General features: G+C 41.9%; 1 protein-coding gene across 1 annotated transcript; it reads left to right on the top strand.

Moving 5' to 3' along the window:
- Positions 1 to 2,152: 2,152 nt before the first annotated feature.
- On the top strand, positions 2,153 to 13,354 carry LOC115461975 (mitochondrial cardiolipin hydrolase-like). Its single transcript, XM_030192025.1, has 4 exons — positions 2,153 to 2,729; positions 9,750 to 9,978; positions 12,450 to 12,459; positions 13,214 to 13,354. The coding sequence occupies exons 1-4, from the start codon at positions 2,153 to 2,155 to the stop codon at positions 13,352 to 13,354; spliced, it is 957 nt and encodes a 318-aa protein (XP_030047885.1).
- The last annotated feature ends 411 nt before the right edge of the window (positions 13,355 to 13,765 follow it).

Here is a 13,765-nt window from a genome sequence, read left to right as displayed (position 1 = left end):
TTACAGTAGGAGAGAACTGTAATCACAAGGAAACTAAAAGAGCAGGCATGTTAAAGGAGGTAATTCATCCCCTGCTTCTCCTGGCTCCCTTGGTATCCCTATCCCTCTATCCTTTTTCCCATATTCTCTCCCCATTCCTCATCTTCACCTCCCAATCCTGTATGCCTTCTCTCTCTCTCTCTCTCACACACACACACACACACACAACATGAGTTCTGATCTGTTTCAGATCTACTTACAACCCTTGTTGCCAATCACCTCTCTCTTTCTCACACACATCTTTCCATCTTCCGTTCCCCCTGTGCAGCTGCTGTCCCCCGTCTTCCCTCACCCTCCTTGCAGGCCCACCCAGCAGCAGTGTTCCTGACAGCGATTCCGGTTGCAGGCTCGGCTCGTAGTCGCAGCAATTCCCACACACTGCCTGCCGGCTGCCGCTCAAGTTCAACAAGCTCCTTGCAGCTACTAAGCGCTAACCCGGAAGTCTCTCCTCTTCCGGGTTAGCGCTTTAGTAGCTGCAAGGAGATTGTTGAACTTGAGTGGCAGCCGGCAGGCAACGTGTGGGAATCGCTGCGACTGCGAGCCAAGCCTGTGACTGGAATCGCTGTCAGGAACACTGCTGTCTGCTGCTGGGCAGGCCTGACCCCAAATTGGGTGGGCCCAGGCCCACCCGGGCCTGCCAGTGGCTATGCCCCTGCTTGTAATTGCAATGAGGCACTTATCATTTTGTAGCAAATAGCTCCCCTCCTGGGTATTCAATGGATCACTCCAATTGGATCTTGCATATTACATTCCAGCAGGGTGAGATATCACAATTACTCTATCCTTGTCCTTTCCACGATGCTTCTCTTCTGTGTAAGGACAATTCCAACGTCTTTGTTATCCTAATGTAGAGGCGCTCATGCATACTCAATAAATCATAGAGAGTCCATCCTTGTCCTTTCCACATTGCTTCTCTTCTCTGTAAGGACAATTCCAAAGTCTTTGTTATCCTAACGTAGAGGTGCTCATGCATCCTCAATAAATCATAGAGAGTTTGTAGAGGCGCTCATGCGTCCTCAATAAATCATAGAGAGTCCATCCTTGTCCTTTCCACAATGCTTCTCTTCTCTGTAAGGACAATTCCAACGTCTTTGTTATCCTAACGTAGAGGTGCTCATGCGTCCTCAATAAATCATAGAGAGTCCAACTCTGCAGGGTTTCGTATAAACTTCCTCAGGAACTCAAATATGATGTGAAAAATGAAATAAAGCAAAGAAAGGTGCCTCTGCTTGGGTGAATTTATACTCTGAGAACTCTCCACTTACACAAAAACTTTATTTATTAAAATTCACAGTGTCGGATTGATCTTCTATCTACATTTTGACTCCATTCTATGGTTCTCTGGTTTCTTTTTGGATACCTATTCTATAACCTGCACACTTAATTCATCTCACTCCAAAGGGGGTGTAACCAAGGGAGGGGCATGGACGAGGCATGGGCATTCCCAAGATTTAGGTATGGAGTTATACAATACTTCCATTTCCGTGCCTAACTGACAGTAGTTAGCAGTGAGCAGGTGTAAATACTTGTGCCTAAAAGTTAGATGCAAAAATGACTTAAGCTAGTATTCTATAAAGACATTTTCATATGTTAGTATGCTAACATCGTATTATATCTGTTATTTGAATGTTCTTCCAGGCTGTCTATTATAGTAGTTTGTACTGTACTGACATTTATATTCTTGTTACATGATTGTTCTACAGTGCTGTTAATTGTGTATATTTCTGGTACTGTTTAATATTAGCATGATTACTAGATTTTAATTTGCTGTTTCCAAGTTTACCTCATTTATTGTATTTATGCTGATGTTTGGCACATACTCATCCTGCTGTTAAAAACCTCTTGTTTGCCGGCACCAATTCTCCATGCAAAATGTCATATTAAATATCAGCATCATTTTACATGAAGGAGTGATGAAGTTTTTGATAGCAAGATGAGTATGTGCCGCTGAGGGGTCGGGAGATAAATTCATTTAACCTATTTTGTTATTCACTTGATTTTTCTTTCTATGCAGCTCATAAGACCTACAGTTTCCCCATGAAGAAGCCTGTGTTCATAGGCGCCCCATATAAGAGGCTTGGGGAGACTAAGCCTCCCCAGCCCAATCTTGATCATGTGGGCTACTGTGGCCTCGTGGAAGGCGCTGGGCCTGGTGTCGCTGCTGCTGGCGCCGGGGCTGGAGAGCGTCACTCGGCTCCTGCTGTTCATACTGCAGGGGCGGCAAGAGCGGTGCTCGGTGTCCGAAGTGCTCTTCTTCCCGGCGCCACCCACGTGCACCGAAGCGCTGCTGCGGCCAAGCCGGCCCCTGCGCTGCGCCTGCAGCCTGCCGCACGCCGAGAGCTCGCTGAGCCGCCTCATGCTGCGCCTGTTGTCAGCCCGCCGCAGCCTCGAGCTCTGCATCTTCTCCTTCTCCAACCCGCAGCTGGCGCGGACCGTGCTGCTGCTGCACCGGCGGGGCGTGCGGGTCCACCTCATCGCCGACTCCGATTACATGGTGGTGAAAGGCTCGCAGGTCGGAGTGTTGCCGAAAGCAGGTATCGCAGTGCGGCATGACCAGCACACGGGGTACATGCATCACAAATTTGCAGTGGTTGACAAAACTGTTCTCATCACGGGCTCTCTTAATTGGACAACACAGGCTATCCAGACCAACAAGGAGAACATCCTGATCTTGGAAGATGTTACAGTGGGCCAGCATGATCAGACAAAGGTAGAAAAGATCATTTTATTTTCATTGTACTGTTTGGAATATGTCCACTTTGAGAATCAGGTGCTCAACATTCAAAGTTTATATTTATTTACTGATTTATGGCATTTTATCCCACATTAAACATGAATTAGGGTGTTTTGTGGCTCTACATGAGAATTATGATGATATGATCCCTTGTTTCATATTGTTGACGGTCTGCATGGGTGGTATATTGGTGTATTAGGTTCTGCCCAGTGTAATATTTATGGTACAGTAAGGTTCTGAGTGTGTTTTTGCACAAAGTTGTGCATAGTGTTTTGCAGTTGAGCAACCACTTTATTCTTTGACATATGATACATATCTAATATCTAAATTTAATAAAAGGTATTAATTGTGACTTTTATTTTTATTTATTTATTTTTTTCTGTGTGTTATCAGACAATTATGGATTTAAGCTCCACCCCTGGCCCCACCCCTAACCCTGCCCCCTTTAGCCTCCCCAAACAGTTGGGCCACCGACCGCCTATGCCTGTGTTGGTGAAACGGGTCCCCGTTGGGATCAGGTCGGAGACAGAGCAAGTTTAAAGCTAAGTGCTGTTTTTTTTTTTTTGCTGTGCTCTGTTGTTGGATATTAGTTATTATGCACATGAAATTCATACGTTTGCTGCAAGTATTGTGAAGAAAGTGAACACTGAAAATGAAATTAAAAAGACTATTGGGAAGTTTTTGCCGATGATTGGTCTGAGTCAACTTGCATCTGTGGTACTCATGTCAGACTGAGTGGAATGGACACTGCCTAGTTTCCACAGCATGAAACTATGACTGCTGAGGCTTTTTTCCTCCCTTTTGGAAAAAATATTAACAAATTAAAAAATGGTGTATTAAGATATCGAAGTGAGAAGAATTAAACAGTGTAATTGAGAGAATTTCTAAAGGTTAAATTGGTGTCCACAAGGCAAATGTTATAGATACCAATTCAGCCTTCATTTTTACCTGCCCTTACTGCAGACATATCTCAACCTAATACTTTTTGTGGTTCTCAATACCCAGGGCCTCAAGTTTCTGTTATACAGATGGGAAAGGAAGAGAACTGGTGTATTTAGGAATCATGTCCTTAGTAAACAGACAAGCTAACCATTCAATGAGCTGAGTTTCCACACATCTGTCTTTAATTCGTCCCTGCTAATTTTATTTTATTTTTTTGTTTGAAAAGTTTTCCCTTCTCTAATTGTAGCACTGATAGGAATCAGAGACTTAAACTTTCTCTTCTCTGAGGAATTAATTGTGTCTGCATGTTTCCAAAGCCATACTAATGACCTCACCTGGGATATTGAAGTCCCTATAGAAAGCATTGCAGCTGGGGCAGAAACAGTGGTTATCTTAATTACTCCTGCAGGGAAAGCCAGAAAGGCTCATTTCAATTTAACTTGGAGACTAAAAAAGTTTATAATTTGCAGACACATAACACACTTTTTCTTCACTGTAGTGAAAGGGTCTGGAGCCTCCGGGGAAGAAGAATTACAGCAGTGACTGTGGAAGACTTAGATCATGTATTAATTTTTTTCTCTCATCCTTTCAATACAGATGGGAGTTGCCTTTGTTTTAATAGAAAGCTGTGATCCCCTGTGTTTCCTACATAGAGTTTCCAAACTCTGCTCTGTAATTCTGCCAGTAATGAGGCAAGTCCATGTTTTTTTCAGCCTTGTGTGACCCTCACGGTGTAAGCAGCCACATCCATAGTGTGTGTGTGTGTGTGTGTGTGTGTGTGTGTGAGAGGTCATGTGTGTGATAACAGAAAGGACAGGCACTAGTCAGACCCAGAGGGAGTGGGTGTGAGGTCCCTGGTGACCATCTTAGCCCCTCCAAGCAGAATCAGGGATACAGCCTAATGAATTTTAAAAATCACAGGTTGTGGCAACCTCGGAGTCATCTTTGACTCCTCCCTCTCCTTCTCTGTGCATATCCAGCAGATAGCCAAGACCTGCCGCTTCTTCCTCTTTAACATCAGCAAAATTCGCCCTTTCCTCTCTGAACACACCACCCGAACTCTCGTCCACACTCTCATTACCTCTCGCCTTGACTACTGCAACTTACTCCTCACCGGCCTCCCACTTAGCCATCTATCCCCCCTTCAATCTGTTCAGAACTCTGCTGCACGTCTCATATTCCGCCAGAACCGATATACTCATATCACCCCCTCTCCTCAGGTCACTTCACTGGTTTCCAATCAGATACCGCATTCAATTCAAGCTTCTCCTTCTTACCTACAAATGCACTCAGTCTGCTGCCCCTCACTACCTTTCTACCCTCATCTCCCCTTACGTTCCCGCCCGTAACCTCCGTTCACAGGACAAATCCCTCCTCTCTGTACCCTTCTCCACCACCGCCAACTCCAGGCTCCGCTCATTCTGCCTCGCCTCACCCTATGCTTGAAACAACCTTCCTGAGCCCTTACGCCAAGCCCCCTCCCTGCCCATCTTCAAGTCTTTACTTAAAACCCACCTCTTCAATGCTGTATTCGGCACCTAACTCTTACCGTTCAGTAAATTCAGACTGCCCCAATTTGACCGCCCCTATCGGACTGACCGTTCACTTGTCTCTTAGATTGTAAGCTCTTTGAGCAGGGACCGTCCCTCTATGTTAATTTGTACAGCGCTGCGTAACCCTAGTAGCGCTTTAGAAATGTTAAGTAGTAGTAGTAGTATAGTAGTAGTAGTAGTTGGGTACTGGGGCTGTTTGTCTGCATTTTGCCTTATAGTACCCAGGGAATGCAACTTCTATTCTAAACTATGGCTCTGTGGTGCAGAGATCTAAGAGTTAAATCGGTCCTGGATAGCACTGGATTATTTCTGTTATAATGTGTTTTCAAGTTTCAAGTTTTATTAGACTTGAGATACCACCCAGTCAGACACTTTTCTGGGTGGTTTACAATATTACTAACAATTCACACCAGAGATGTGAAAGGATAATAGGTAAAATAGGAAAGGAAAGGAAAGGAAGAAGCCTTGGGGAAAATGGATAAAAAATGATTAAACTGAGAGAATTGATTGATTTTCTTCAGGATGCGATAGCTTCTATTGGGCTGGTATCCTCAAATGTGAGGATGGATATAAGCTTTCAAGACCTCCCAAAGCTCTCTTCATGTTAAACATCTGGAAAAGGGGCTTCCAAAGCTTCTGTGTAACATCTTTTGGTATTTAAGTTAGGAGAGCAAAAGTCATCGCAGGCCACAAAGAATCTAAAGTGGTTTTCTGAGATGATGCCCCTTACGGTTGTTAAACAGGACAGTTGCAAGTCTATCCTCTCTTCCACTGAGGGAGGATGACAGTATTGCAGATTGAAAATGTGCAGGAGAAACTCTGTATAATCCTAGGAGAAACAACATGTAGTTAGGACTTCTAGTTTTAGGTGAAGTGTTTATTATCTGTTTAGTTGAGGGTTTTATTTAATGGTACAAAGACTAGGGTTTATCATCATGGAAAACGCATAACTACAGAGTTGAGAATTATAGGGACATGCATTCATTAGAAACCATATGGGCAATGTCATGTGTTTTTTTTAAATCCCAAAAGGGTGTGCCCTATTTATGACGTTTCCCTAAATGAAACAAAACAAGCAGGAAAGTAAAGAAAAGGATATATTTTTTGGGCTGCACACCCCTAGAGAATTCAAGGTAGGCAAGGGAGGGCTGAAAGGGCCCTAGGGAGGGCAATGTTTTTCTGATCTTTATTCAGTAAACACCTGCGTTATTTTCTTGCACCCAGGAGTGTTTTATTGATGTTTTATCAGTTAGAAGGTAAAGTCTGAAGCGTTAAATATGTGCTATTCTTTTGCCAGGCTGGAAATGTAATCTGACCAGAAACAATACTGAGCACCACCCAGAACTCGGAAATAACCACATCGGTGTCCCCTTTCTACTCTGTCATTCTATTGTAACTGTTATTATCATCCTTTTTGTAAATATTTTCCCTTTTATTTTAATCACTTTGGGGTAGATTCAAGAAAATGTGCCAAAATTAGATGGGGAAAATATGGGCGGTAAGCACCAATTCTATAATGGCAAAAGTGTGCCAAATTGCTGGTGTAAAATAGAATACAAGTCGGCATCCGCATGCCTAACTTAAGCATGAACACTTATACCACGTCAAAAGCCGGCTTAAATGCTGGTGCTTAATGTTGGCAGTTGGATGTGTAAGTGATAGTATTCTATAATATAGATGTGCAACTGTAAGACACGCCCCCTACTCTACCCATGTACATGCCCTCCTTTGTAGTTGTGCTCTATAGCATTTAGGCACCAAGGGCCGGATTCTATATTCCAACACACCTATTTAAATGTAGGTATGTTGGAATAACGCACATAGCGCTATTCTATAAACCGCATCTGCAGTAAGACGTGGTTTATAGAATAGCGCATAGGCCAGGGGAACGCATGTACATTTACTTGTGTTCCCCTGAATTCTATAACAATGCGCGTAAATGTGAATAACACCCCTACACTCCTCCCATGGCCGTGCCCCCTTTTCAGCTACACATGTTGGAATTTACACGTGCCTTTTTTTAGAATACGCTTAAAAAGAAACGCACGTAAATTCCAATTATTGCCAATTGGTGATGATAATTGTTTTTTATCGGCCAACTATCATAACTAATTGGCTCATTACTCAATTGTGTAGTGTGTGTAAATTGGCCATGCATACCTTATAGAATAGCGCCTAAGTGCTGTTACGCACATAACTGCAAATTAGTGCCAATTATCATCAGAGTTGGAGTCGGAGTTGGAAGCAATTATGGATGGAGCTGGAGTTGGTAAAAATGTACCAAGTCCGACTACAGCTTCAAAATAAAAACTTACAACATTATGATGGTTATTTTAGAAGCTCTATTTGTGTTTTGGATGTCTAAAAACTGGCAATTAGATGTCCATATTGCATAGATGTCCAAATTTCAATTTTACAAAGCAGGATATGGACATCTAACACTGCAGTATGTCCATATGGCTAGGGGGCATAATCTGGGTGTGTTTTGGATGAGACTAGGGAGAGCCCAAAACATGGCTGTTCCAACTCCTATCACAGAAGGGGAAGGGACATCCAAGTCTAAAAAGATGAACATCTGTATTTAGACCTGGCACTTGTCACAAAAGTGGTGTGATTGACAACACCTCCTTAATCCCCCAGTGGATGCTGCCCCACTTTCTCTCCCCTGACTGTAAAAGTGGAAAGGGATACCAGGCTCTATGACAGCTTCAGGTATTTTGGACATTCTTAAAAGGGCAGCATACAGGTTTGAGGAGTAGCCTAATGATTAGTACAGTGGCCTGGGACTCAAAGGACTCCGGTTCAAATCCTACTTTATCTTTTTTTTTTTTAAATTAAATTGTGAGCTCTCCAGGGACAGAAAAATACCTACTCTACTAGAATATATAAGCCACTTGCAAGCCTGAATTCTATTGAAGCGGTGTACATTCAGGTACAGTAAGTATTTTTCTGTTCCTAGAGGGCTCCCAATTAAAAAAAAAAATCACAAACAGCTGAAGTGGGATTAGAACCTGGGTCCCTTGATTATCAGCCTACTGCTCTAACCAATAGGCTACTCCTCTGCTCTACTTGGATGGTTGTGTGACCAGTTTTTAAGACGGACAGTTGGATGCTGCCACACAGATGTCCATGTCCCTTGTTTTCCTCTGTTCATAATTCAGACATTTCATTGTGTAAAATGGATGTTTATGCTGGACATTTCCAGTACATGGATGTCCATCTCACATGTATTTTAGTACAAGCTATATCCTGCTCTAAAATACATGTGAGATGGACGTCTATTTGTGACGTTCTGACTTGGATGTCCACATTCTGATCTGGATATCCTTTCTAAAATGCTGCTGTACGTTATTTGGCAAAGTTATCATTTTATGCTTTGATATCTATCTATCTATCTATCTATCTATCTATCTATCTATCTATCTCTATCTTTGTCCTGGTAAATATAATTTATATTTACCAGTAAATATAATTTATATTTACCAGTACTTTAGATCCAGAACAAAAACGTTAATGCCTAATATCAGTAGGAGTCAAAGTCGGAGCTGGCAATGGAGTCTGACAGTAGAAAATTGGAACTGCTATTAGGCAGACTAAAAGGTTTGGTGAACCAACTCCACAGCCCTGGATCTGCTAGGAAACAGTGATCATAACATGATCAAATTTGAGCTGATATCTAGAGTGAAGTCACTAAGGGGGTCTATTATAAAGCTTCTTATTTTCTTCATTTGAATCCTTTTTCATTCTTTGAAGGATGTTCTTTTGGCTCTAATAGCTTCTTTCACTTCACCATTTAACTATGCTGGCTCTTGTTTGGCCTTCTTTCCACCTTTATTAATATGTGGTATACATCTGGTCTGAGCTTCCACAATGGTATTTTTAAACAACGCCCATGCCGGATTTAAAGTCTAAACCTTTGTGGCCAATCTTTTTAGCTTCTTTTTAACCATTTTCCTCATTTTGTCATAGTTGCCCTTTCGAAAATTAAATGCTGCTACAGTAGATTTCCTTAGGGATCCTTTTACTAAGTAATAGTAGTGTTTTTAGCTCACTGTAGAAATCAGCTGGCGGTAAGCACCAAGATGCCCATTATATTCCTATGGGCTTCTCAGCGTTTACCGCCAGCTGATTTCTACTGTGAGCTAAAAACACTACTATTACTTAGTAAAAGGATCCCTAAGGAAATCTACTGTAGGTTGTAAGGGGTCCTCCTTGAGCCCTCTTACCAGCAAAGTGCCTCTTCCATCTGAGGGTCCTGAAAGGGGTGAGATTGAGAGGAATTAAAATTGTACTAACCATTAGCCTCGGTATTCCCCCATAAGAGTGACCGTAGTGGTGCAGCCCAAAGAACATGGTAGTGGGTCCACAAGAGTTTCAGATCAAAAGGAAGGACCACAAAGAGGAGGAAAGCTGAAGTAAGAAGGAGAGAAGGAAGGAGCAGAAGTAAAAGGCATGTTCTCAGTGTCTGCCTCTCTCCACAGGGCAGAAGAAAGGAGTACGAGTCGTGTTGTGGGAGAATAGCGGAAGGATGACTGGTACAGAGGACACTGAATATCTGGAGGTGACTGACTGTCCAGAGACAGATCAGGAGTTTCCTGAAGGAGTATCTGAGGAACAGATGTCCAGACAGTGCCCAGGATCTCCACAGTTAAACAGCTACCATCCTGGCTCTCTGATAGGTACCCAGAAATCCACAAAAGGGAGACCAAAGTGAGGAGAAATCTCTAAGAGTGAGGAAGAGAAGGGATGTGATGTTTAGAGCTGTGCTGAGGAGTTGTGTTCATGCTGCTTTTAAGTGTTTTGATGGAATGGAGGAATTGTAAATTTGTTCTGAAAAAGAGGCTAGGATCTGCACTATTGTTCAGGAAACAGTGAAGCAGATCCAAATGTAGCAAAAGCACATACGAGAAAAGTTAGACAAATATAAATTTATTGTACAAACATAAATACAGTACAGTCTTGCTTATCTGATCTTCGTTGGTCCGACCATCCGGCTTATCAGACCACTGGTGACGTCACGCGGCTTCTCTTTCTGTTTTCCGAACCCGGGACCCTACTTTTACCAGTGTTGTGAGCTGGGACCCTGCTTTTGCTGCCTTTGTTTCTGCATTGTTTAAGGGATTACCATTGTTTTTTGTGTTATCTGATTTTTCATTTATCCAACGATGAGTTGGTCCCATTTAGGTCGGATAGTTCAGACTTTACTGTATGGGCAAATTAAAATTATATAACACGTTCAGATTAAAAGATTCAACATGGCCAAATTTTGCCCACTGCTTCTCAGTTCTTTCAAAAAGGCACTCAAAAAGGTTCAATGAAAGCCAAAAAACAAATGGTCATCTGTGACTTCTGAAAGGTCTGTTAACATTGTAACTGCTGTGAGAGATATGAAGGTGACCTGGAGGAACTGGGTCTTGGAGAGTTGGAGTTTTGTTTTGGGGTCCTGTAGAATATAAGGGAGAAATGGAAAACCTGTGTTTATGTCAGTCACATGATGAGGAAGGATTGTTAAGATCCTCTGGAGCGGAACTTAACCTTGAAGAGTATAGCCTGTAAATGCCTGGCTATGAATGACTATCTGTTAAACCAAATGTCCTAGCACTAGACCTTGAAAACTAGACATAAAAGAGAAAATAGTAAATTGTGTAGTTTAGCAAAAGGAGGAAAGATGTAGGGCCAAAAAGATGTGATGTATCTATAAAAGTATTAAGACAGAGCCTGAGAAAGAAAAGTTGTCTTGCTTGCCAATTATGTTACCATGGAAAACAATGAATCTGTAGTCCAAAAATTTGCTAATAAAAGACAGCTCTGCTAGAAGGGAGGGCAGAAATTTGTTTGGCAAGGCAGCTGTGATTTGCAGTTGTGACAAACCTCTCCTAAACTGGCTTAACCTAATTATTCACTTGTAATCTGTGTTGTGTTTTATTTCCCAAACACACTTTGGGCTCTGAAACCTAAGAGCTGAAGTAATGGCAAGGAGTCCCCAGGGTTCTACTAGCCATCATAACCAACTGGTCAGAAGCATCCACTATGTGCAAAACTACACTAGTATCCAAAAAGAGAGCGGTTATTCCAAACCACCATAATTAAAATGAAGGCCTTTTGAAAGAACTGACAAGCACTGTCTGCATACCCTGATGCATCCCATGTCTGGGTGAAACTTGGCCATGTTGAGTCTTTTAATTTGAATACGTTTTTATGACTTTAATTTGTCCATATTTATGTTTATTATACAATTATAAGATACAAATTTATATTTGTATCTTTTTTTGTTGGTTTTGCAACACTTGGATCTGCTCCATTTTTTCCTGAATTGTCAATTTGCTAGGATTAACTTCCGTAAAGCGTATCTGTTTGGAACAGCACTTGCGTGTCTATAGAAGAGAAGTACAGTCATGCCTTAGACCTTCTTCCTATCAGAAAGGCTAGCCTGAGAGTTTTTGACACCTTAGATGAATCTTCAGCCTTGTCCTCCCCCATCAAGCTGCCTGCCACTCAAGACCATTCCCCTATGTCCATCATGTTCCCTTTCTTTTCATAATCCAGCATCTCTTTAATTTGAATTGATTGGTTGGTTTTGACATACTGCCTATAAAGTGCTTACTTCAGACGCCATTGCCATCTTGCGTATGATGAAAGGGCTTCTTGATATGTGTGCCGAAGAAAGCTAAGCGAGTGAGTGATTAGAGTGGACCTTCTTGTTTGGTGGATGTATCTTTGTATAATCTGAATGCTGATTCTGAAATTGTCTTCACAGAGTCGTTTTCCCTGATGCAGTTTGGAGGCAAAACATGGCGCTATGTTGGACTGACTCTCTGTGAAGAAGTTTAAGCCTTATGTAGCAATACCTTTCCCTCGCACCGGAGCAGGATGGATAATTCTCGCAAAGCTCTGGTTCACTGGATCTCAATAGTCGTGGCAGCGCTCCCAGAAACTCAGCTCTCCGGTGTGGGGAAAGGGCAAGATCAAATTAACCACGTCTGTGACTTTCTAAAAGCCAGAGAGGAATTTAAAACTAAGTTCAGGATTTTTCCCCTCTTTGAGGATATCAAATGGAGTCACACAAAATTTAATTTCTAAACTATAAAATTTTAATAATAGAATTAGGACTTAGGTACCACAACAGATAATAATGATAATATTGTCTTTTGCAGATATTGTCTCTTTTACCCACTTTCCAGGAGGAATCAGGTAAGTATCTTTTTCTTTTTCAGGTTTGCCTGTTCAATTAAACCCTCAGGACTGTCCCTGTGTCCCACAAAGTCACTTAGCTTCAGTAGATTTCCTTTTCTCTGATGTGTCGGGTAGCTTTTCTTGCGTTGGGGCCTGTGCTGACTTCTGCAATTCGTTCTCGCGTTCCGGCGTCTCGCTTCCCCCTACACCTTCCACTTAATAAAGTAAATGGAGGGAAAGCCCTGCCTCCCTATTTTCACCGCAGGTTCTAATGGGAAATGTTATCAAAAACTGTGGCCCAATAGCTATAGCAAAATAAATTAAATATAATTTCCCTTTTACTTCCGGGCCTAAGCTTATTTTCACCGTCCCTAGCTGTTCAGAGTGTCTGACCACCTCTCATTCACAGCACAGCATTCAAATTCCATCAGCACACTCAATTAGCAACATTCTATCCAGCACCCCCTCCTCACACAGCTAACTAGGATTTTTTTCCCTTTCTGGTATTTTATTTCCTAAATTATCCCCCTAACACATTCACAATCCTCCCATCTATCTACTTCCAATCATTTAAACCCGCTTTCCCTAAAAAACCACTCAGCCAATAGCCCAAACTCACAACCTCCATATAAAATTCCTGAGTTTCCTGAGTTACACCTCCTTACTCACAGTAACTAGACCTAAAATCCCTCTAAATTCCCTTCCTTAACTGTCAAATCTCATCACTGTCACTCTCATACAGCACAGCACATCCTGTCTCTTCCCATGTCAGCTTCACTCTTCCAACTGCCAGCCAGAGAGCCTCTCTGTAACAGTCAGCAAAGCCGTTGCTAAGCCAACAGAAGCTCAGCTCTCAGCTAATTCTAAGACCTGTGCTGCTGGCCACAATGGAACCCTGGGACAACTTGAGTAATTTTATTTATTTTATTAACCCCTTGGGTTACACTTACACTGATGGATATCAATAAGATAAATGGACATTTTTCAGAATTAAGATTTAGTATGAATATCAGATACGTTTTTAAGAAAAAGAGAGAAAACATTAAAAGTGAAGATAATATTTGTTAAGAGAGCGTGATTAAATAAGGATTTAAAAAAGACCTGGCCTGATGAGGAACTTTTGATGGTACATAATCACACCAAGTTGGTGAAGATTGATACATCGACTCAAATTCTGATAGTCCTCAAAAACATAGTATAGAGAGTATTGTTTGTACCTTTGAAGAAATGAGGACTACATTTTACTTTGGCAACATATGTAAAATTGTCATGCCAAAAATGTTATCTGAATCTGACCAGAGAGAGTGGTTGTTCTGATCCCATG

This window comes from Microcaecilia unicolor, chromosome 2 (assembly GCF_901765095.1).
Source record: "Microcaecilia unicolor chromosome 2, aMicUni1.1, whole genome shotgun sequence".
Taxonomy (NCBI): domain Eukaryota; kingdom Metazoa; phylum Chordata; class Amphibia; order Gymnophiona; family Siphonopidae; genus Microcaecilia; species Microcaecilia unicolor.
The sequence above is the reverse complement of the archived record's forward strand: the minus strand, read 5'-3'. Positions and strand labels throughout refer to the sequence as shown.

Excerpts from the sequence above, each read along its gene's own strand:
- LOC115461975 (XM_030192025.1), top strand. The coding sequence starts at position 2,153 with ATGTGGGCTACTGTGGCCTCGTGGAAGGCGCTGGGCCTGGTGTCGCTG. Across the intron at positions 2,730-9,749 it reads CTTGGAAGATGTTACAGTGG|GGCAGAAGAAAGGAGTACGA; the intron begins GCCAGCATGATC and ends CTCTCTCCACAG.